This window comes from Mastigoproctus giganteus, chromosome 8, assembly GCF_048544385.1.
Source record: "Mastigoproctus giganteus isolate SK-2022 chromosome 8, ASM4854438v1, whole genome shotgun sequence".
In the NCBI taxonomy this organism is placed as follows: Eukaryota; Metazoa; Arthropoda; class Arachnida; order Uropygi; family Thelyphonidae; genus Mastigoproctus; species Mastigoproctus giganteus.
Window position 1 is genome coordinate 60,003,131 of NC_143582.1, and position 26,021 is coordinate 60,029,151.

Consider the following 26,021-nt stretch of genomic DNA (forward strand, 5'->3'; position numbering starts at 1 on the left):
CAGATTGAGAAATTTTTAGCAAAGGATATAAAAAAAAAAAAAAGCAAAGAATTCTTTACTTATGTAAATTCTAGAAGGAAGGGGGGATGAATCAGATTGGTCCACTGGATATTGATGGTTCAACTGTTGATGATCCTGCTCAGGTAGCTAACAAACTGAATGAGTATTTTGCATCTACATTTACTCGTGAGAAGTACTGGGGAGGGGAATGCCAGAGGCGTATTGGACTCTGGCAGTGAGCTAAATAATTTTGTAATAACTCAGAGCTAAGTGGAGGAGAAATTGTTGAAGATAAACATAAGGAAGACACCTAGGGTGGACGGGTTCTATTCAGTTATATTAAAGGAGGCAGCAAAGGAAGTAAACAAAACCCTTATCTATAATTATGAGCTTCCTTGGACTCAGGGGAAGTATCCATGGACTGGGGATGTGTAAATGTGGCCCCAGTACATAAAGGAGAATCAAAGAGTGACACAAGTAATTACAGACCTGCTAGTTTAACTTTATTCTGGAGAAAATTATGGAGGTACTGGTTAAAGAAGCACTGAGGATCATCTAGACAAGACTTTAGTAATAGTTCAGACACAGCCTGGACTTGTCAAGAGAAAGTCTTGTCTGACCAGTTTGATTGGATACTATGATGTGGTGACAAAGGAATGTATGCAAAGAATAATTTTGATATCATATACAGTAGGCTCTCAATTTTCCAGGATAGATGGTAAAAAAAAATTCCTGGATAATCGATTTCCCGGTTAATCCAAAAATACAGTAAATCCCCGACATACATAGGAGTTCCAGGACTTCAGACGTAATTAGAGTTTTACCTAACTTGGGAATGACTAATAAAATATTGCTACTATATCCCTGATATGCCAAAATTACAAAACCACATAATATCCTCAGAAGAATGAAGAAAAATAGTTATATATTTCTCAATTAATTAGTTTTTTTTTAATTAGTTCAATTAAAAATCTTTATCTGTGAACAGCGGGTGAAGTAGCCGGAGTGACACATAAGTAAAGGAAGAAAAACGCGTGTTACTGTACTGTAAAAACTGATACGTATTTCGTAGCCTTGGTTATTATAGTTGACTTCATTGGTGCAGATCGCTTCTCGTATTCTGTCTTTCTCCTTTATTGTGCTCACTGTTGCCACTGACAAATCTGAATTCCTTGTGATACTTGTTAATCTTTGGCCATTTTCATACATCTTTATTATTTTAATTTTCTGATCCAATTCAATTACTTTCCTTTTCTTGATAGATTTACTATTACCACTGTCACTTATTCTCTTAGTCAGCACCATGATAACAGTCAAAATTAAATTTTCTGAAAACTCACTATTGTTACCCCACGGTTAAGGTGTAAACTCACTATTATCACCCCACGCGAGCTCACATTTTACTAAAGCACATTTCTGGAAGTTACTACCATACAACAATAAAAACAATTTGCACTTTCGGGTTTATTGAGCTTTTCAGTTAGTGCAATTCATTATAAACGGGTACTAAACTCAATCTTATTTTATTTGCAATAATACCGATAGCTGGAATTCTGTGGGTTTTTAAGTTATTATAGTGAAATGTGTGTCCTCTTCACTGAAATCTTCAGTCTTGTAAAAAAAAATATAAATAACATAATGTAAGTCCAAAGCTATGTAAAAAGTATGCCAATAGATAAAAATACCAAAAAAACTTACCATGCACTATTTGCGTGTCCAATATGATGCTCCCCTTTATTTTTTACAGTGTCATGTATGGTTTGGTCACCAACATTATAATGGTTCATTAGAGATTTAACGGATGCACCATTTTCAAATTTTTGAATAATTTCAAGTTTTTATTTAATTGAAAGCACAACTCTTGTGTTTGCCCATCATTTTCACGATTTCTAAACAAAAAAAAAAAGAAAAAAAAAAAAAAAATTCCAACATCCTTGACATAAATAACGAAACAAAATGTCGTTTGTGCACAGTACGACTGAACACAACAATCGACGTGATGCACAAAAAAATAAATAAAATAACAACTGTTGTTCCCTCTCTTTTTTTTTTTTTTTTTCCTTTTTGAGCAGCAGGTGTAAAGACAGCGGGGATTGCAAGATAATAGGTACACTAATCTCCCAATGACAACTTATAATGCCACTTATTTATTTACGACTTGCAAAACATCTGTTTATACCTATTCTAGCTATTACTTGAATTTTGTGGGTTTTTAAATTATTATAGTGAAATAAGTGTCCCCTTCACTGAAATCTTTAGTCATATAAAAATATATATAAATAACATTTTTTAATTTAGAGTCCTGAAGTGTTCTGGTTATCTGATCCCAGAAAATCGAGAGTGTGCTGTACTTGGATCTTAGGAAAGCTTTTGATACTGTTGCACATGGAAGACTGCTACATACATTGCAGCAGTATGGCATTGGAGGCAAACTGCTGCTATGATAAAGGAATGGTTGAGTGGGAGAAGACAGAGTGGTAATCAATGTACACTGCTCTTCATGGAGTAATGTTATTAGTGGAGTCCCACAGGGTTCAGTGTTAGGTCCCTTGTTGTGTTTTGTAATTATTAATCATATTGATGATGGTATATCAAGCTTAATGTTTAAGTTTGTAGACGATACAAGGGTAGGCAGGGTTGTTAATGACACTAATGACCGTACACTACTGCAACAGAATTTAGAAAAGTTGAGCAGATGGGCTGAGTGGTAGCAACTGAAGTTTAACATTGACAAGCAAAGTACTGCATATGGGTAGCAGTAACCCCAGAGTAACTAACAACTGGGTGGTACTACACTCAGGGTAGTGGAGAATGAAAATTATCTGGGAGTAAATGTGAAGTCAGATATGAAATTCTCTGAGCAGTGCAGACAGGCTGCAAGAGTAGCTCATGGTGTCTTATCAAATTATCTACAGGAATTTTTCTAGCAGGGATAAGGAAGTTATTGTTTCCTTGTGTAAGGCAATAGTCAGACCACATCTTCAGTACTGCATACAGGTGTGGAGGCTCCATTTTAGGAAGGATGTAGAGCTGCTGGAATGAGTACAGAGAAGAGCAACAAGATTGGTGAGTGGAACAAAAGGTTGCTGTTACCAAGAAATTCTTAAGTTCTGCAAATTGCTGCATCTGGAGAATAGGCACCTACGAGGCTATATGATTGAAGTGTACAGTATAAGGCCTTGAATGGTTTGAGCATGCTCGATGCTGATGGGATTCTTCCTCTTGCCCAGCTTAATTGCCTGAGGGAACACCAATTCAAATTGTAGAATAGATGTGTGGAAGTTTTCCTTTAGCCAGCGGGTGGTTAAAGGGGATACATTTGCACATTTGAAGTCTGTGAGGACATCTCCTGACTCCAAGGATGCTCTCATAATTATGGCTAAGGGTTTGCTTACTTCCTTTGCCGCCTTCTTTAATATAACTGGATAGATCCCATCCACAGCAGGTGTCTTTCTTTATGTTTCACATCAACATTTTCTCCTCCAACTTTGCTGTCAGTTATTACAAAATCATTTACCTCCCTGTTAGAGTTTGATAAACTTCTAGCCTCCACTTCCCTACAGAATTTCTCATGTGTGAATGTAGATGCAAAATACTCATTGAGTTTGTCAGCTACCTGAGCAAGATCATAAACAGTTGAACCATCGATATCAAGTGGACCAATCTGATTCATTGCCTTTCTTCTAGGGTTTACATAGGTAAAGAAGTATTTGCATCCTTTGCCAAAGATTTCTCATAATCTGCCTTTGCTTGCCTAACCTCATTTGTGACTTGATTACAGACTAGCTTATATCTACCATAGGCGACTGAGTCGTCTGATAATTTATATGTATCCGATGCATTTTTCTTCTTTGCCACGAGTCTCATTAGTTCATCTGACATCCATTTATGCTAAACCTTCTAGAGCATTTCTTATTTGGTATGAAAAACCTAGTAGCTTACAATATTAATTTCTTGAATGCTTCCCATTTAGAACTTGCTGTTAGCAACATCATCAATTGTATAGAATTTAAAACTGATATTGTCATCACTATATAGAATTTAAAAGCTGTCTAAGACCACTAGTCACCTTTACAAAAGCAAAAACCCTTCCCTTTATCTATGATGGTAGTAAATTCCACATCAGTACACTGTGATCACTGCCACTTAGGGGTTTCTTTATCTGCAGATTCTTAATGCATGAACAATCACTGCTGATATTAGATCAAGAGTATTACTTCCTATTGTTGCCTCTCGAACATGCTGCTGTAGAAAAAAATCATCCAGTAAATCCACAAAATTCTTGCCAGTGTGAATGTGATCAACCCACAAATTCCAGTCAATATCTGGAAAGTTAAAATCCCTTGTTATAAGACATTCTGATTTACTGGTCAACTCTTATTTCTCTGTGCAGTTGTTCTTTGTACTCATCAGAGTCATTAGGCCTATAATACACTCCTACCCTCATTTTTGCTTTCCCAGTGCTTATGTCACATCAAACTGAGGCAACATTGCCCTGTCCACCCATGTCAACTTGATGCATTTCGATTTTGTGTTTCTTAACTAACAGCATAACCCCTCCTCCCTTCCTGTACTTGCATATTTTACTCCTGAAATTCCAATTTGCACTGCTTATGTCTGTGTGGCACCATGGCTCTGATATCCCAACAATATCCACCTTTCATGTCTTGACCAGCACTTTAAATTCATAAAATTTATTTATTATACTCCTAGCATTGGTGTACATGCAAGTAAGTATACATGCACTTGTTCTCTCTCTTAGTTACCCTAACACAACCCATGAATTTACTGGTTCCTTGATGACTCCCAGCAGTCCTTGAAATCCCCAGCAGTTGCTTTTCAGGCTGCTGCTATTCTAATAGAAGCAGTTGAAGAATCTCTTTCACCTAGTTTAACAGTAGCCGTAGGTAGGGGTGAAGGTGATTCTTGCACAACTTCTATTAGAATAAGTAGCGACCTGGACCGAGGGGTGTTGGGGGTTTCAGGGACGAATGGCAGTCATCCTGAAATAGGTGGGTATATGGGATGTGTCAGGGTAACTAGGAATAGGAATAGGAACATGTATGCTTGCATGTATACCAATGCTAGAAGTATAGTAAATAAATTTGATGAATTTGAAGTGTAGGTCAAGACATCAAAGGTGGATATTGTTGGGATAGAAGAGACATGGTGTCACACAGATATAAGGAATGCTGAACTGGAATTTGGCGAGTACAATATGTACAGAAAGGATAGACAGGATAGAAAGGGAGGAGGTGTTATGCTGTTCATTAAGAAAAACATAAAATCAAAACAAGTGCACCCAGTTGATATAGATGAACAGTGCACTGTTGAGTCAGTTTGGTGTGACATAAGCACTGCGAAAGCAAAAATAAGAGTAGGAGTGTGTTATAGGCCTAATGACTCAAATGAGTACAATGAACAATTATACAGAGAAATAGAGTGGGCCAGTAAATCAGAATGTCTTATAATGGAAGATTTTAACTTTCCAGATATTGACTGGAACTTGTGGGTTGGTCACTTACACACTAGTCAGACTTTTGTGGATTTATTGGATGATTGTTTTCTGCAGCAGAATGTTCGAGAGGCAACCAGAGAGCGAGTAATACTCTTGATCTGGTTATCAGCAGTGATAATTCATGTATTAAGAATTTGCATATAAAGGAACCACTAGGTGGCAGTGATCACAGTGTACTGATTTGGGATTTACTTAAAGATATAATTACCATCAGGGGTAAAGGAAAGGGTTTTTGCTTCCGTAAAAGTGAGTACAGTTGTCTCAGAAAGTTTTTAAATTCTGTACAGTGGGATAAACTGATGATGTTACCAACAGTAAATTCTAAGTGGGAAGCATTCAAGGAATTAATCGTGGATGCTACTAAAAGTTTCATACCTATTAAGAAATATTGTTCAAGGTTTAGGCCTAAATGGTTATCAAATGAACTAATGAGACTCGTAACAGAGACAAAAAATGCATGGCATGCATATAAATTATCAAGCGACTCAGAAGCCTAGGGCAGATATAAGCTAGTCTGTAATCAGGTCACAAAGGAGGTTAGGCAGGCGAAGGCAGATTACGAGAAATCCTTGGCAAAAGATGCTAAGAAAAACAGCAAGGATTTCTTTACTTATATAAACTCTAAAAGGAAGGGGATGAATCTGATTGGTCCACTTGACATCGATGGTTCGACTGTTAATGATCCTGCTCAGATAGCAAACAAACTGAATGAGTATTTCGCATCTACATTCACACATGAGGAATTATTAAGGTTTGAAAATGGCAGAAGGTTATCAAATTGTAGCAGGATACTTAATGATTTTGTAATAACTGAGAGCAAAGTGGAGGAGAAATTGTTGAAACATAAGAAAAGCACCTGGGGTGGATGGGATCTATCCAGTTATATTAAAGGAGGCGGCAAAGCAACTAAACAAACCCTTAGCCCTAATTATGAGAGCATCATTGGACTCAGGGGAGGTTCCCACGGACTGGAGATGTGCAAATGTATCCCCAATTCACAAAGGGGGATCGAAGGGTGACACGAGTAATTACAGACCAGTTAGTTGAACTTCTGTTCCGGGTAAAATAATGGAGTCACTGGTTAAAGATGCATTGCAGGATCATCTAGACAAGACTGCAACAATAATTCAGACACAGCATGGGTTTGTTAAGGGAAAGTCTTGTCTCACAAATTTGATAGGATATTATGATGTGGTTACAAAGGAACTGGATGCAAAAAATAATTTTGATATCATATATTTGGATTTCAGGAAAGCTTTTGACACTGTTGCACATGAAAGACTATTGTACAAATTGGAGCAGAATGGTATTAAGGGTAAGTTCCTACAATGGATAAAAGGATGGTTAAGTGGGAGAAGACAGAGGGTGGTAATCAATGGGTGCTGCTCTTCTTGGACTAATGTTATTGTGGAGTCCCACAAGGTTTGGTGTTGGGTCCACTGTTGTTTTGTATATTTATCAATGATATTGATGAAGGTATATCAGGCTTAATGTCAAAGTTTGCAGATGATACAAAGGTTGGTAGGGTTGTTAATGACAGTAATGGCAGTGTGCTACTGCAACAGGATCTAGATAATTTGGGCAGATGGGCTACGAAGTGACAACTGAAGTTTAACCTTGACAAATGCAAAGTACTGCATATGGGTAGAAGTAACCCCAGAGAAACATACCAACTGTGTGGTACTACACTTAAGTTGGTAGAAAATGAAAAAGACTTGGGAGGAATTGTGCAGTCAGATATGAAGTTTTCTGAGCAATGCAGACAGGCTGCCAGGGCAGGTCACGGGGTTTTGTCAATGATATATAGGAATTTTGCTAGCAGGGAAAAGGAGGTGATTATCCCTCTGTATAAGGCAATAGTCAGGCCATGCCTTGAGTATTGCGTACAGGTCTGGAGGCCTCATTTTAGGAAGGATGTAGATTTACTTGAGCGTGTACATAGAAGAGGAACAAGATTGCTGAGGGGAATGAAGGGATCCTCTTACCAAGAGAGACTTAAGTTCTGCAAATTGCATTGGCTGGAGACTTGGCACCTGTGTGGTGATCTGATTGTGGTGTATAAGGCCTTGAATGGGTTGAGCACGCTGAATTCTGATGGGATCCTTCCACTTGTTCAGATTACGAACCTAAGGGGGCATAACTTCAAATTAAGAAAAGACAGATGTAGAATAGATGTGCGGAAATTTCCCTTTAGCCAGCGGGTGGTTAATTGATGGAACAAACTTCCATCTGTCGTTGTGGCAGTTAGGTTGAATAAATTTAAGGAGGAACTGGACAGGCATTTGGAGGGAATGGTGTGATTTTTTTTTTTTTTTTTGGCTGTTGCTGCATAAGCTCATACACATTCTTTCTTGCATCACATGCCACTACTACTATTACTACTACCTCTGCCTGTGGCTCAATTATTCTGCGAATCCTCCCAAGCTAGCAGTTTTTCATCCCACCTAACACTGCCTTGATAGCATCAGCAAATATTGTTGCATCCTGTTTATTTAAGTGCATTATATCCCTGTAGAAACAGTCTCGTGTTAACAAGCACAGACCAGATTCACGATTGTGGGTTAGTTGGGAATAGGAATGTGAAAAAAGGAGTGTTCTTACACATTAGACCTTAGATGACTTTAGACAAATAATTTTGCAATCTCCTAATAAATCTGTATATTGAAACTCGGCATTCAAGCAGAGATAGCTCATTTCACTTTAAGAAAACATCTAAAACTTTTTAGGTGTTTTATTCAAATTCACAGTTTGCATGAGCTTCAATTTCAGGATAATGAGGAATTTACTTAAAGATAGAACTATTATAAAGGAAAAAGGGAAGATATTTTGCTTTTGTAAAAGTGACTACAATAGTCTTAGACAGTATATAAATTGTTTTCAGTGGGATTAACTGATAAAGATAATGATACTAACTGCAAATTTTAAGTGGGAAGCACATTTGTTTGTTATTTGGTTTTTAGGAGCATTAGCAACTAAGGCCATATTGCTCAGGGGATATGCGGTGATCATTCCCTGACCTTTCAACATCCTCTGTATTTAGTGGTCATGGGCTCGAACCCTGGTCTAATCAAGGAGCGTGTGCTACGCACTGCTGCTCCTGCCCACTTGGCTGCGGAGGCGCCAAGTGGGAAGCATTCAGGGAAGTAATCATAAAAGGTACTAAATTTTTTATACCAACTAAGAGATAGTAGTAGGATTACTGGCAACTGATGCAAGGAAGCAAGTTTATACAGCATTCCCCCCCCCCCCAAAAAAATTGTTAAATGGATGTCAAATAAACCAGTGAAACTTGACAAAGAAGAAAAATGCATGGGGTGATTATAAATTATCAGGAGTCAGAACCTTCAGTATAAACTAGTCTGCAGTCCGGTCAGTGAGAGGCTTAGGCAAGCTAAAGCAGATTACAAGAGGTCTTTGGCTAAGAATGCAAAGCATTCTCTACTGTGAAGGAAAAGGGTAAACCACATCAGTCCACTAGATATGAATGTATAACTATTGATGAGCCTGTTCGAGTTGCTGACAGACTGAGTCAATATTTTGTATCTATATTTGCATGTGAAGTTTTTAAGTTTGGGGACATCAAGAGTAAATGAAATGTTTTTGTAATAACTAAGAAGAAAGTGGAAGACAATCTGTTGAAGCTAAAAGTGAATAAGGCACCTGGGGCATGGATTCTATCCAATTATATTAAAAGGAACATCAAAATAGGTAAGCAGATCTTAGCCATAATTATTATAGTATGAAGATTGTACAAATGTCATTCCTATTCACAAAGGGGAATTAAAGGGCAAAGTGAGTAATTGCAGATCTGTAAGGTTGACTTCTGTTCCAGGAAAAATATTAGTCAGTGATTAAAGAAATAATACAGGGTCATAGCTGGTTGTAACAGCAATCATAGGAGTTGTTAATACCACAGTCTTATGTCATATAGGTCAGCAACCTGTGGCTCTTTGAACACGTAACTGTGGCTCTTTTAACTTTTAGCCCACTTGTACGACAAGCTACGTATTTCCGTAAGCAAATATTTTCGTACATGAACTACATTAAAAATAAATCAAGAAACCATCTGAACAATGCGTGTCTCTCAGAATGTTTAAATATGAAAATTACGGCATACTGGCCTAATGTTGAGAGACCTGCTCAAGTTCAGCAGCAAAAGTCACATTAATTCGTACCTAATTGGATGTTTGTTACATTTTTTCAGTATTAATAAATAATATTTCAAAAAATATATTTTTTAATAAAACACCTTCTCACTCTTATCCATTTCGCATTTCTTAAAAAAACTCTTCCCCCCCCCATCCCAGCTTGAGCTTTATCGGGTATGAGGTATAATCCTTATCCGACTGTGACCCGGATTCAGCAGACGTTACATCCCCTGTTTGAATGTTCATTCAATATCCGTTTCTGCTGGATCCCAAGCCACATTGGGATCGGGGGAAATGAACTGGCAGATGCTGCCAGTTCATTTGAAGATTTGAAGATTAGAAGTGGATTTGAAGCTACCACTTTAATAGCTTCAAATCTAATTCAGCAAGTACAGAGCTAACACAACATGTCCAATCTTATAATCACAACCCACTCATCGATTCAGCCATCACAGTAGTCAAATTAAATTCCAGCTACAAAATCCTTGAAAACGAAGCCCTCGTCATCGAACGGTTTAAGCACCATACATCACTCAACGTGTTAAACAGAAAGATTCCTGACAATTTCTCCCCCATTTGGAATTTAGCACATATTAAGTTTCCACGTGCACTGAAATGCATTTCGGGAACCCAACCCATATATAACACAAGCGCGCTCTCTTCCCCCCCACTATAGCTAACTGAGGACGATTTCAAAAGTTGCTCGTGCGTGGCTATTAGCTTATATTTTTCTTTATTTAATTTGATTTAATTAGGCAACCATAGAATGGAAGGTGCACTTTCCTTTCTTAGAAAAATTTTTATAGCCCACAACTTAGTTTTTAAACCCATAATCCCTGTAAGTTATTAGAATCCTATAACCACTATATATGTGGTAAAACTCTCCACCAGCTAAGCGGATTACTATGAGGTGAGTGCTGAAAATTAAGCTAAGCTATACATATGATCTAGTTATTACATTACAGCACAAGGGGCTCCTTAAAAATCAAGAGGTAAATTAAGTTTAAAGTCTAGTCTGTGTTGCCTAAAAATATGGAAAAATAATGCAACAGTTATTCACAATGTGGTGAATAACTTTTGCATTGTTTTCCACACACTAATGAAATCAATGTGCCAGTGAGGGATTTCTGCATTTTGTAAGGAAGTAGTTCATTAAGCAGTGCTTAAACTGGATGTTTGTTTCAAACTCAGTTGTTTCACAGATCACCTTGGGATATGAATAATCACTTCTTGGATATGTGAAATATTTTTGGTGTCCTCGCAGATTTTTTCCTGCCAACAATGCACTCCTTATTATGTCTCAGCAAAAACAGACTGTTTAAATTTATTTACCTTTAAAACTGTTGATCTCTCTCTCTCTGATCATTTTTTGTAGCAAAATCTCACTTTAAACTCATTATACTATGAAAAAACTGCCAGTTTAGTTGTTCATGTTTTGTTCCGTGTGCAAAAAAATTTTGTGCACAAAAACATGCTACTCATTACTGCTCCATCCATGATATACTCTGTCTTACAAGTTTAAAGGCCAGATTCACCAATTGCAGCCCAATATCTAAAAAATACTGGTAATTGGTATTCAAAACTGCTGTATTTTTTTTTTTGGATGACCCTGTATTTATCATATTCAAATTCTGCATCCATTAAATCAATTACATTTAAGAAATCTTGTTCGGTGCATGGTAGAATTCTGGCCTACTGAAATTGGCACATTAATACTTTCAAGAGGACATACATAGATCTGTGCTTTTCGTGTATGGGCTCTAGGCAGTATATACATAGATCTACATTTTGAAGGCTGCTTCAAACAATGTGTCCATTAATGTACCAATTATCTTGAAATTTTTGTAATATATGCCGCCATGTATTACAAAATCTCTTATCTGCATTTCCAACTAATTGTAGGCACAATTTATAATAAATTGTGAAAATAGCAGTATAAAAATAGTTTTGTCAAATCATAGTTGCACCTGCTGACCTCAGTTGTCCAGCTTGGATTTACAAAAGCTGAAAATGAAAGAATTTTTTGGAATTCAGAATCAGAATCTCATAAAATTGAATGAAATAAATGCAGAGGCTATTAGGCATTTTTTTTTTTACAGTATTTTTTTAAAATTATGTTTTGATTTTTGAGTTTTACTCTGGTGTTGGGCAGTCAAGTCAAAACAAGAATACATTAATATTTTAAAGCATTTATTATAGAACTGACAGTTAATTCACAATATTTTGTTCGTAGCGAACTACAAAGTAGTATAATGGATGGCATCGATTTAATTGTATCTCACATTGTGACTATCTTCACAAGTTTCCATGATATTGCACTACCTCAAATAAGCAACACTTCACTAATAGAGAAGACTATTGTTAGTTATTCTCGGCGGATGTGACCACCCAGACAGCACTGTTTCAAGGCTTATTGGCCTGTCATCAGTGGGCGGGTAGGTACCCTGTTGCAATTGTGCCAACCCAGTTCTGAAGTATAACTCCACAATATGAGGGTTGCTTGATGGTGTACATAGTGATAAATTAAGAAAATAATTGCACAAGGCATAACTGCTTTTTTGTGTGTATGTATATAATGAAATTTACAGACTGGTCAATATAAAACCAAGGTACAGGTTCAAGAAAATAGACAGCACACACAACTCACAGAGCCAGTTCTCCCAGCCAATGCAGCAAGATCTATTTAGGCCAGTCATAGAGAAAAGTGAAAGCTCACATGAAGGATCATGTAGACCACACCAAACACAGGCACATAGCATCCAGTAATGTGGCATTAACTAAAACCCAAAAGCCCCCAGAATTCTTCCAGTTTAAAAAAAAAAAAAAGAGACACTTCATTTGATGCCTTTAAGGTTCTCTCCAACATAAATAAAAACTGGAAGAGGCACTGGATAAAACCCATCCTCCAACAGTTCCGCCCTGACCCTTTCATCCCGCTTCCCTTCAATATAATCTGAATCTACTCAACTTAGCCACTTCTTCCCCACCTGCCTTCAATTCCCATTCCTTCTAACAGCACCAACAGTCCAGTCCTTGTTTTATCACCAACAGCAATGGTCCCTCCTCAGGTTTGCTAAAATGGCAGGACAGGTTCATGCTAAAATTGTGCCAGCAAAATCCTAACATTGAACTGTTAGCCATCACACTTATTGGAGAAGATATTCCTATAGCAGTTCCTTCCTTGTTGTTCTCCCCTGATGTCAAGGTATAAAAGATATGAGATTATTTGCATCACTCAAGATTCAATAGACATGGGATTATTTACATCATATGCAGATGTGTAGTTTTCGAAGTGATATATTCTCTTATCTGTTAGCTGACTTTTATGTTATGTATCTTAAATGAATAGTAAGATGTAATTTTAAATAGTTTTGTTTTCAAATACTACTGAAGAAGTCCCCATGTCCCCATATTTCGATTAGATTGAACAGGAAAGCTATTAAATATTTTTAATGTAGCGAAGCGTTTTTCCATTCTTCATATCTTCTGTTCTGTTTGCATATATTATTTGTATACAAATCTTCTGTTCTGTTTGTATATACTATATGTGTATATATCTTCCACAGTGAAGTGTAGCATTGGATCTGTTACTAGAAAAAAACCATTTATATCTAGAGTAGCATATTATTATAACAGGATCATTTGTATAAGTTAAAAGTAAAATAAATTAATGAATCACCCCAGGGGCTCATATCTGGTGAGTATGGGCTTGGCACACACACACAGAGGATCCTGAGCTGGATATCATCATTCTTCTCTTTCTTGGTGATTCCTCTCACACTCTCTCTCTCAGGTTTTTTTTTTTTTTTTTGGCTGGTGCAGCATAAAGCCTCAGGCTTCCTTGTACCATATGGCTAATAATAATAATAAAACTTTCTTTAAATTCTCTTCTTACCAGTAACTTATTTTTACTATGGATAGTCATCTAAAAGTACTTGATAAATTATCAGTTTCTCTGGAAGGAACTTGTTGGTTAATACAAATAACTTTTTTAGATGATAATAACTGTCCCAAATGTGATGAAGTTCTTCAAGAGTTGGAGCATATTGATGATGAAGCAGATGATTTAGAAATTCTCTTTGTAAAAATTAAAGATGCTCGCCATTCCCGAAAATACGGTATTAATCAGTTACCGTCTTTAGTTTATTTCCGTAAAAAATTTCCATCAATTTACCGAGGTAAGGGTTTATTACTCTTTTATTAATAAAAACTATTAAATAATTAAGTTCATGTTGATTAATTAAAATAGCATAAAAAAATAAGTCTTTAAACTATTATAAATACAGTACTCAACTTTGATATTAATTCTATAAAATTTTTCATGATTATGTTAAAATTGGATTTTTTAAAAATTTTGTGAATTTCTGCTTATTTTCATTAATGATTGGCTGTCAGGTGTGCTGTGTTAATGTACATTGCAAAACACAGTGGCTCTCAAAAAAACTGCATTACCTCATTTTTAGGTTGTTTGTCCTTATACTGGCAGCTAACATTTTAGAAATAACCAATACAGGCACTCCTCTACTTATGCACAAACGACTTACAACTCATAGATACATACAAAGCTTCTCAAAATTAATAAAAAATACTGTATTGTATATCGAGTTTTGAATCACGTGCAAAGTTCCAAAATCACTGCCATGTACAGTGTACCCCCACTTTACGATAACCTTTTCCAGGGACACTATCACGTCATGAAAATATTATAATGTGAACCCAATAACACATTCATTCCAAGACTTTGGAAGTTGAAATTTTCGCTATATGACTAACCTATTTATATTTTTATAATGGAAATTGTATTAGTTTTATATAAATTTATGTCAAATAAGCACAACAGAAAAATCACTTTTAACTAAAGTCTGCAAAACAAAACATGCATCTGACATGTTTACAAATGCTGCTCCTGGCTGAGAAGGACTAAGTGGTCCAGTTGGAGACAATCGTAAGCCCTGAAATAAGTAGGTGCCAATTAACATATCACTAGAATCAGCTGCTTTATAGAATCAAATTTCAAAAAAACCAATCTAAACCATTAAAATGCACTACACTTTCATCGTTGTAAACTTGAGTTTTTCATCCAGCAAACAGAAAATTGACAACAGAACATGCAATTTACAGGCAGTATAAATGGAGCAATATGGCATTAGGTTTTATATAAATTTATGTCAAATAAGCACAACAGAAAAATCACTTTTAACTAAAGGCTGCAAAACAAAACATGCAGCTGACATGTTTACAAATGCTGCTCCTGGCTAAGAGGAAGGACTACCTTACTTCAAACTGTTTTTTTTGCTATGTTTGGTTATAAGAATCAATTTTGAATGTCTTCATGAAATTTTGTCTGAAGCACATTTCTCGATGTCACTACCATAAAACAATATTCAGTTTCCAGTTTATTGGGCTTTTTTGTTACTGCAATCTATTATAAACGGTTAGTAAACTCGATCTTATTGTATTTGCATTAATACTAATAGCTGGAATTCTGTATTTTTATGTTATGGTGAAATGTTTTCTCTTCACCGAAATCTTCAATCATATAAAAAACAAATTTTCAGAATCTTCTCTTCATTCCTATTTTTAAGCTTCTTAAACTTATTATGTATCTCACTTAGCACGTATCGTGTTAGTTGCAATTTGTGTGTGTTATTGATTTGCTTATCTTTTTTACTGTTTTAAATTTTACAACCCAAAAAAAAATAAAAACCTTTTGTTTATTTTTGTTCTTGTATATTGTATCTTGTTTATACGCTCTACATCATTATTCATTATGCGTTTTTTCAGCCTCATTTAACTTGGTTACAAATTGTAAAATGCTGTAAACAATACCGTACATACGGCCTGGTGAAGTTTGTTGGGGGTTATATCTCAGCGAGTTGTACTGTACATGTATTTAGTATCAATAAGACTGAAGCTGAACTTACATACAAAACGCACTTAAGTACATGGGGGGAAAAAAAAAAATTAACTACGTAAGTTGAGGAGTGCCTGTACACAATTGAAACTATTAATTGCAGAAAAATTTACTTTTATTCCTTATGGGGTATATATATAATTAAATAGTAATTTTTTCCAAAATAACAGCATATTACTTATAGTTCATATAATAACAAAAAGTCTATGAAATCAGTGATTTTTTTTTTTTTTTTTTTTTTTTTTCATTACTTTACTCATACTATACAACTAAAAAACACAACAAAATGCACACTAATATTTCATTAGCCCAAACCCCTTGCTTTGATGACTGCTCCACATTTGTGGCATTGACTGGATAAAGTTTTGAATGTATTCTTGGGAAATCTCATAGTATCAAACATGGATTAATGTTGTCCTGCAGCTCTAAAACCCAAAAACCTGTTTTTGGTTTTTAGAGCTGCAGTTTTAACCTGTTTTTGGTTTTTAGAGCTGCAGTTTTAACCTGTTTTTGGTTTTTAGAGCTGCAGTTTTAACCTGTTTTTGGTTTCTTTTGCATTACTGAAACACCCATTTGTTCCAACAATTTTTAACTGGATTGAGATCTGCATTGTTTGGGCCATGTTATTATGTGAACTGACTTATCCTTCAACTATTTTTTCACCTTTGGACAGTAATGAGAGCAAAATAAATTACATTTATTTAAGCAAGATTGTGACGTTTCATAAATTTAAAATTGTTGCTAATTTTATGAAGTAATACCTATCTCCTTGATTATCTTTAATTTCAGTAAGTAATTTTCTCAAGAATATCCTTGTATACCTCACAAATTCAAAACAACCAACTCCTCAATGTGAAATACAACCTCATATCATTTGACATGCAGAATGTTTCACTGCGGAGATGATGCAGTCAGGAAGTAATTCTCATCCCCCCTTTCGTCTAACAGTCTGCTGGCCATCCAAACCATGCAAGTTGAATTTTGATTCATCAGAAAAAAAATAACACATTTCCACTGATTCTCAGACCAACTAGCATGCATTTTTGCCCATTTTAGATGCTGGATTTCATTATTTGCATCAGAAGTGCCTTTCTGTTGGGTTTTTTGTAATTCCGATGAGAAAAGTCATCCAGGTACTGTAGCAGTACTTGATTTTCTCCTGTATTCTCCTCCCATGCTGTTTTGAGATCTGTCAATGAGGATCTAATGTTTCAGAATGGACCAGAAATATGCCTTGTGCCGCAGAAGATGTTCATGTACGTCCACTTCCTTTCTTTTTACTTAGACTGCCAGTTTGATAATTTTCGTAATACACGTGCCATTGTTGACTGATTATAGTGAATCCTTTTATCTATTTCGTGCACAGAATGTCCCTCTGAATTCAGTGCAGCTGCAACACTTTTCCTACATGATGGTAATTGTGAAAAACTTAGCCATTGCAATAGCACAGAATAACTTAACAAGTACAGGTCACTGTTGAAAAAAAGACGTGAAGTAGGGTTGAATATGAAAGTGTCTGCAATTCTGCCCAGACACAATAGGAGGGAGTATATGATGAGAGCCTTGTCGATCAATTCGGCCCTGGAAAGATTGTGCAAGGCTCAAGGGTAGAATTTTTTTTCAGCCTGGACTGTACTTGTTAACAGGAGAGATTGCTTCTACAGGGATGGGATACACTTAAATAGAAAGGGTGCAAGAATATTTGCTGATGCTATCGAGGCAGTGTTAGGTGGGTCGGAAAACTGCTAGCTTGGGGGGAGACAAAGACAAAAGGATTAACAGTAGCCACTGGCAGAGGTGAAAGAGATTCTTGCACTGCTTCTATTGGAATGAGCAGAAGCCTGAAAAACAATATGCAGGATATTTCAGAGACTGCTGGAAGTCATTGCGGTACAAGTAAACACATGGGTTGTGTTAGGGTAGCTAAGATTAGAAACAGTTGCATGTATACTTGCGTGTACACCAATGCTAGGAGTTTAGTAAATAAATTTGATGACTTTGAGGTTTTGCTCAAAACATCAAAGGCAGATATTGTTGGGATATCAGAGACATGGTGTCACACAGATATAAGGAATGCAGAACTGGAATTTGGGGAGTACAATGTCTACAGAAAGGATAGACAGGATAGGAAGGGAGGAGGGGTATGCTATTAATTAAAAAACACATAAAATCGAAGGAAGTGAAGCCAGTCGACATCGATGGATAGGGCAGTGTCGAGTCAGTTTGGTGTGACATAAGCATGGGTAAATCAAAATTGAGAGTAGGAGTGTGCTATAGGCCTAATGACTCTGATGAGTATAATAAGATACTGTACAGGGAAATAGAATGGGCCAGTAAATCAGAGAGTCTTATAATGGGGAAATTTTAATTTCCCAGATATTGACTGGAATTTGTGGGTTGGTCACTCACACACTAGCAAGGCTTTTGTGGATTTATTGTATGATTGTTTTCTACACCAGCATGTTCGGGAGGCAACTAGAGGGAGTAATACTCTTGATCTGATTATCAATAGTGATTCTTCATGCATTAAGAATCTGCAGATAAAGGAACCACTAGGTGGCAGTGATCACAGTGTGCTGAAGTGGGATTTACTCAAGGAGGTAACTACCATCAGAGGTAAAGGGAAGGGTTTTTGCTTTCGTAAAGGCGACTATGATGGGCTGAGACAGTATTTAAATTCTATACAGTGGGACCAACTGATGATGTTACCAACAGCAAATTCAAAATGGGAAGCATTCAAGGAACTAATCTTGGAAGCTACCAGGCTTTACATACCAACCAAGAAATATTGTTCAAAGTTCAGGCCTAAATGGTTGTCAGATAAACTAATGAGACATATGGCAGAGAAGAAAAATGCATGGGATACATACAAATTAATGGGTGACATGGAAGCCTATGATAGATACAAGTTGGTCTGTAACCAAGTCACAAAGGAGATTAGGCAGACAAAGGCAGACTACGAAAAATCCTTGGCAAAGGATGCAAAGAAAAACAGAAAAGAGTTCTTTACCTATTTAAACTCAAGAAGGAAAGGGATGAATCAGATTGGTCCACTGGATGTTGATGGTTCAACAGTTGAGGATCCTGCGCAGGTGGCTAACAATCCTAAACGAGTATTTTGCATCTACATTCACGCATGAGGAGTTATTCAGGAAGGGGAATGTCGTAGGTGAAGTAAACATTGGCAATGAGCTAGATGATTTTCTAATAACTGAGAGGAAAGTGGAGGAGAAATTGTTGAGGATAAACATAAAAAAGGCACCTGGGGTGGATGGGCTCTATCCAGTTATATTAAAGGAGGCAGCAAAGGAAGTAAGCAAACCCCTAGCCATAATTATGAGAGCTTCTTTGGACTCAGGGGAAGTACCCATGGACTGGAGATGTGTAAATGTAACCCCAATTCACAAAGGAGGATCAAAGGCTGACACAAGTAATTATAGACCTGTTAGTTTAACTTCGGTTCCAGGAAAATTAATGGAGGCACTGGTTAAGGAAGCACTGCAGGATCATCTGGACAAGAATTCAGTTATAGCTCGGACACAGCATGGTTTTGTTAAGGGCAGGTCTTGTCTGACCAATTTGATTGGATACTATGATGTAGTCACAAAAGAACTGGATGCAGGGAATAACTTTGATATTATATATTTGGATCTTAGAAAGGCTTTTGATACTGTTGCGCATGGAAGACTGCTGCACAAATTGGAGCAGTGTGGCATTGGAGGCAAATTGCTGCTATGGATAAAGGGATGGTTGAGTGGCAGAAGACAGAGAGTGGTAATCAATGGACACTGCTCAACGTGGACTAATGTTATTAGTGGAGTTCCTCAGGGTTCAGTGTTGGGTCCATTGTTGTTTTCTGTATTTATTAATGATATAGATGATGGTATATCAAGCTTAATGTCCAAGTTTGCAGACGATACAAAGGTTGGCAGGGTTGTTAAGGACATTACTGATGCTATGCTGCTGCAACAGGATCTGGAAATGTTGAGCAGATGGGCTGAGAGGTGGCAAATGAAGTTTAACATTGACAAATGTAAAGTGGGAAACAGTAAATCTACATATGGGAAACAGTAACTCCAGAGCAATGTATCAACTCTGTGGTACTACACTGACAGTGGTAGAGAATGAAAAGGACCTGGGGGTAATTGTGCAGGCAGATATGAAGTTCTCTGAGCAGTGCAGACGAGCTGCAAGAGTAGCTCATGGTGTCTTGTCAATGATATACAGGAATTTTTCTAGCAGGGATAGGGATGTGATTATTCCCTTGTATAAGGCATTGGTCAGGCCACACCTTGAGTACTGTATACAGGTCTTGGGACCTCATTTCAAGAAGGATGTAGAGCTGCTGGAACAAGTACAGAGGAGGGCAACAAGATTAGTGAATGGAACAAAGGGTTGCTCTTACGAAGAAAGGCTTAAGTTTTGCAAATTACAGAGCCTGTAGACTAGGCATCGGCGAGGTGATCTGATAGAGGTGTATAAGGCTTTGAATGGCTTGAGCATGCTCAATGCCAATGGGATTCTTCCTCTTGCTCAAAATAATCGCCTGAGAGGGCATAAATTCAAATTGAGGAAGGACGGATGTCGGATAGATGTGCGGAAATTTGCCTTTAGCCAGCGGGCAGTTGGTTTGTGGAATAGACTTCCATCACTCGTTGTTGAAGTTGATAGCCTAAACAAATTTAAGGCTCAGCTGGACAGGTATTTCGAACAAACGGAGGGATGAAATGGGAGTAGTGGTTGTGCTTTTTTTCTTTTTTTTTTTTTTTTGGCTGATGCTGAATAAGCTTGCTTTCTTGCATCATATGCCTCTACTAATGCTAATGATCTCATGGCATATGCACTGTATTTATACTGCTACTAGGATGATGCAATCATGTACAGAATGTGACATCATCTAAGAAAGTTTGCTAGAGATGGATGATGCATTAAGGTAATGCTATTGAAAACATAATATATTGCCAAATTTCAGCGAAGAAATTCAGTGAATTTTTGCAAGTGATGCAGTTTTTTTGAGCAACACTGTAGTAATATGTGATAATAGAATTGTTCCCTGTTATGTTTAATACTTGTGTAGAGCAAAGCTAATTAAGTTATGTCAAAAAAATGTTGCAAGATTTTTATGTACTGTAAAATCTGAAAAAAGTAACACATTTGCATAATGTATCATATTTTACCCCAGGAGCTCACATCTGGTGAGTATGAGCTTGGCACACTCAGGGTCCTGAGCTGGATATCATCATTCTTCTCTTTCTTGGTGATTCCTTTCTTCTGACTCTCTCTCTCTCTCTCTCTCTCTCTCTCTCTCTCTCTCTCAGGGTAATTCAGAAATTTTTTTTTGGGTAGCATAAGCCTCAGGCTTCCTTGCACCATATAGCTAATAATAATAATATGTAAATTTTCAATTTCAAACAGTGGCAAAACCTGATGAAATTAGACATTTGTAAACAAATAGGCAAAGTGCAGCATACAGCACACAAAAATAAATCCAAAAATAGATGTTACATTTCATGATGACAGTAATGTCATGCATATCAAATGTTTATTTGTATCTTTTGTCATAGAACATAACCTTCCTCTGAGTTGTGCTAATCATGCAAGTGGTTGTTCAGAAATGTTTCCCAATATCAAAATAACAAAAAAAAAAAAAACCAGTAGGGTTGTGGAAAAAACAAGTACTGTTAGTGAAATTGCATGGAATGGGAAAGAAGAGGTGGAATGGCTCTGAAAAATGGATGATTTTCAAATGCTACAGTATCAAATGTTTATTTGTATCTTTTGTCATAGAACATAACCTTCCTCTGAGTTGTGCTAATCATGCAAGTGGTTGTTCAGAAATGTTTCCCAATATCAAAATAACAAAAAAAAAAAAAACCAGTAGGGTTGTGGAAAAAACAAGTACTGTTAGTGAAATTGCATGGAATGGGAAAGAAGAGGTGGAATGGCTCTGAAAAATGGATGATTTTCAAATGCTACAGATGACAGTAATCAAAGTGATTCCAAGCAATATCCCATTATGGTGGACCTTTGTAATAATAATAAAAAAAATCATCAAACTGAAAGCAGATTGCTCTGAGTGCCAACATTTTAAACTGACTATATGCACAACATTAGATATCTTCTTCTGAACAACCTGAAGCACATGAGATTCCTTCAAAAAAACTGTCTGGCACTTGGTGTTGTTAATACACCTGCTATAGTTGGCAAGAGGTAAGAAAAGCAATATGAGCACTTTTCAGAGTTACCACGTTCAAAAGTACAGGTGATCACTAATGAATGGCACTGACTCGTGTTCAATTCCAATTCTTGATCAACAAATTTTGAAAGAAGGCAAATTGACAAACTCAAGAAAAAGAACTAAATTTCAACTTTCTAGTGAAAGCAATCCTAAACAGGCAAGCAAACTGATATTCTAGTTATGTTATCTACCTATGTGAAAAGTCTGTTCATGTTTCTCTCAACAATAAAACATTTTCCTTGTTTCTTTTAAATGTTATGCTAAATTTGAAAATCCAAACATAGCTCTTCAGTCTAATATATCTTATATCCATACACTGAGGTCATTACTCCTAGATACATTGAGGGTTGAGTAAATTGAATGAGGAAGGTCTGATCTCATAGACAAGACCAAAACCCGGGGGCACAAATAAAAAAAAAATGAGGGAATAACATAAGGTTGGATCTCATGAACTTCACTTATGGGCAGTGGGCTGTCAAACATTCAAATGAGTTCCCTCTTTATGTAGCAGAGGTAGTGAACCTGAATAAATTCTAAACAGAATTAGATGAGGAATTGTAAGGATGAGCATAGTATGACTATTTTGTTTTACTAATTAGTAGTATTTTTTGGCTGATCCAGAAAATGTCTGCTTTATTCTACATTTGGCCTTACTAATACTAGTAGCAGACTACTGGCTCAGGCTAGACTTGTCTTTAGTAGCACTAAATTAGGAAGAATCCAGCTGAACAAATATCAACAACCCTGTCCCTGCAGATGATCACCATACGAGGAAGTTTTCACATAAAATAAAACATCTTTTGTGTGTACACATGGTGTTTTTTTTTTATTGAATTCCACAATTTTCCACTTATATCACAAAAATAGATAGGAACTTTACGGACCTGTATATAATTTCAAAATTATTGTTTGCATCTAGTCTGTTTATTACTGCATCAAAGCAGCTAATCAGATTGGTGAGATAGAATCCCCTCACCCCTTAATAATCCTATGTTGTGATTTCCATATACAGTAAAACTCCCGTGTCCGCTGGTGATACATTCCAAGAACCGTGTATGGCTGAAACCGTGGATATTTTATATATAACATGATTTTCTTGTACATACATACGTATAATAAAGTTTAATTGATAAATTAAACACATAGTAAGACATTACCAACATTAAATACAGTAATAATAAAGTACAGCAGACTCTTGATTTACCGGGATTGGATTAACCAGGATACTTCGACTCCAAATAAAAAAAAAATTTTTTTAAAAACACGCAAGAAATCATAAAATTCAAGTAATAAACAGAATAGAAAAGATATAAACAGATATTTTGCAAGTCGTAAATAAGCGACAAGAACTGGCATTATAAGTTGTCATTGGGAGATTAGTGTACCTATTATCTTGCAACCCCTGCTGTCTTCACACCTACCATTCAAAACAAAAAAGAAAAAAGGGGGGGGGGGGAACCAAATATTTAGTGCGTTGTGTTCTGTCATACTGCAAAAGGACAAATTTTGTTTCATAATTTATGTCAGGGATGTCAATTTTTTTTTTTTTGTTTAGAAATCGAGAAAATGATGAGAAAACGCAAGAGTTGTGCTTTCAAATTAAACAAAAACTTGAAATTATTGAAAAGTTTGAAATCAGTGCATCCATTAAATCTCTAAAGAACCATTGCAGTGTTGGTTGTTTTTTTTTTTTTTTTTTATGAAAACCCCAAACACGAGAGGTATTAGAACCTATAATACTTAGTACTATGCTTGGGTTGGAGGTTGAGAAGACAAAAGAAGATATTTGTTGACATTAGACTTGAATTTCTGAAGACTAATTTTCAGGAAATACGTAGGAAGGAAGGTTGTTCCAGAAAACGGCAGTTGAATGAATAAACGAGGAAGATGAAAAGTTAGTTCTGTGAGTTTGAAGTTGGACAGTAAATGGATGTTAGCGGCATGTGTTCGGACTATTTTGAAAGAAAGAGCGGGAATTATAGAAGCCAATTCAAAAGAACAGTGCCCATGGAAGTATCTGTAGAAAAGGCATGCAGCAGAAACAGTACATCTATGAGACAACGAGTGGAGAGAGACTGTTAGAGAGCAGTCATTAATTAACCTAACTGCCCTCTTCTGAATAGAATCTGAATAACTGCCCTCTTCTGAATAGAATCTAGAAGCCTGAGAGAGGTTTTGGGGGCACCCCAGATGTGGCAACAATATTCCATGGTAGGACGGATTTGCAATTTGTACAGAGTGAACAGCTGTTTCGAAGAAAAGTAACACTGAGAGCAAAAGAGAAAACCAAGTTTTTTAGATGCAGAGGAGGCAATATTTGTAATGTGCTTGTGCCAAGAGAGATTAGAAGTCAGGGTAATCCCCAAAAGAGATATATCATTTTGCCTAGAAATTGGAGTGTCACCAAAGATAAGCATAGGAGCAGAAGAATCCTTTTTGCAAGATATAAGACATGACTGAGTTTTAGAAGGATTGAAATCAACTAAGTAGTTTTTGCCCCACTTGAGAATTACCTGGAGATCAGCATTTAAGAAATTGGTAGCGGATATTCGAGAAGTTGCCGCTGATTGAGCAGGGCAAGGTTTCTCAAAATGGAAAGTAGAATGCAATGTGCTATCATCAGCAAAACTATGGATAGGATTTCCAGTCAATGGAAGAAGGTCATTAATATACAGGGGGGAAAGAACTGAACCTTAGGGGACACCAGCATTAGTGGAGAAGTTAGAAGACAGAGTGCCATCTACCATCACCCTCAGTGAGCGTTCAGAGAGAACTGGATAACCAATTACAAAAAACAGTTGGCAAACCATAAGATGGAAGCTTGTTTAGAAGACCTTTATGCCAAACACGATTGAAAGCCTTTGAGATGTCAAGAGCAACTGCTTCTATTTACCCCAACTTTTCCATTGAATTTGTCCATAAATGGGTAACATAAGCCAGAATATCACCAGTGGATCGAGACTAACGGCATCCATACTGGCAATCATTGATCAGACGGAAGGTTTCGAGGTAGTTTAAGAGTTGGCGGTTAATTGATTTCTCCATTACTTCAGATAGACTAGAAGTAATTGCAATGGGATGATAATTTGATGAGAGGGATTCGCCGCCCTTTTTTAGGAACTGGCTGGATATCAGCAAATTTCCAAGCAGAAGGAAAAACACCTTTGGAATAAGAAAGTGAAAAAAGGCGGCAAAGAACAGGAGTACGTTCAGTAGCACAGGTTTTGAGAACGTGGAGAAATACCATCAAGACCTGGAGCTTTCTTAGCATCAAGATCTTTTGATGGAAGACCACAGGAGGCATTGAATAGAGTGTGTTGGGAATGGTAGGAGGTGATTTACCAAGATCATTAATACAGGAGTTGGAAGGAAAATGGGATGCTAGCAAGTCAACTTTATCCTTGGCTGAAGTCACAGCAGAACCAACTGATTTTGACAGAGCTGGGAACGGAGATGGGCAAAAGTTGCGGCCAATAGCTTTGGCAGGAGACCAGAATGCTCGGCTACCATTAGGGCAAGAAGTAAGTTTTCTACTCTTAGCTTGTTCAAAACCTAGTTCATACTGATTAACAACTGCTTTACAATTGTTGCGAGCTTTGTTGTCAGCAGAAAATGAAACTGAAAAATTGGAAACAAGCCAATTACGATATGCAACGTTCTTCTCTTGAACAGCCTTAGCACATTTGTTGGAAAATCAAGGTTTAGATATAGGATGAGATTTTTAAGTGGAGTGTGGAATAAAGGATTCCATTCCTACAAGAATAATGTCACTGATGCGATCTATGCAAACGTTGACATCAGAAGTTTTGAAGCAGTAATTCAATCAAGGAAAAGAAATCTTGCAGGTCATTCCATTTTGCATTCTTGTAATGCCAAACAATATGAGGTTGGGAATAACCATGAGATAAAGGCTCCATTCGAGAAGAGATAATCACCAAGTTATGATCTGAGGCTAATGATCACAAACAACCCTTATAAGTAAAAGGTCAAATTACTCAGTTTGACCTTTTACTTATAAGGGTTGTTTGTGAGAAAAAGATCAAGCGTGTTGGCTGTATGGTTAGGATTGTCTGGTATTCTGGTGGGTAAATAAAAAATCTGTGTAAATGAACAATCATTAGTAATTTGAAAAGCCTCAGCATCTCGACCAGCTGGGTCGGTGTGACTAGAAAACGGAAGCCAGCTGGAATTGTGAACATTAAA

At 36.7% G+C, this 26,021-nt stretch overlaps 1 protein-coding gene across 1 annotated transcript in view; it reads left to right on the forward strand.

The window, feature by feature from the left end:
• The window catches only part of LOC150081560 (uncharacterized), a 710,435-nt gene that overhangs the window by 680,084 nt on the left and 4,330 nt on the right, over nt 1–26,021 (forward strand). The window contains exon 35 of the mRNA XM_090380128.1: nt 13,662–13,844. Within this exon, the coding sequence (XP_090236254.1) occupies nt 13,662–13,844 (183 nt within the window). The remainder of the gene's footprint in view (nt 1–13,661; nt 13,845–26,021) is intronic.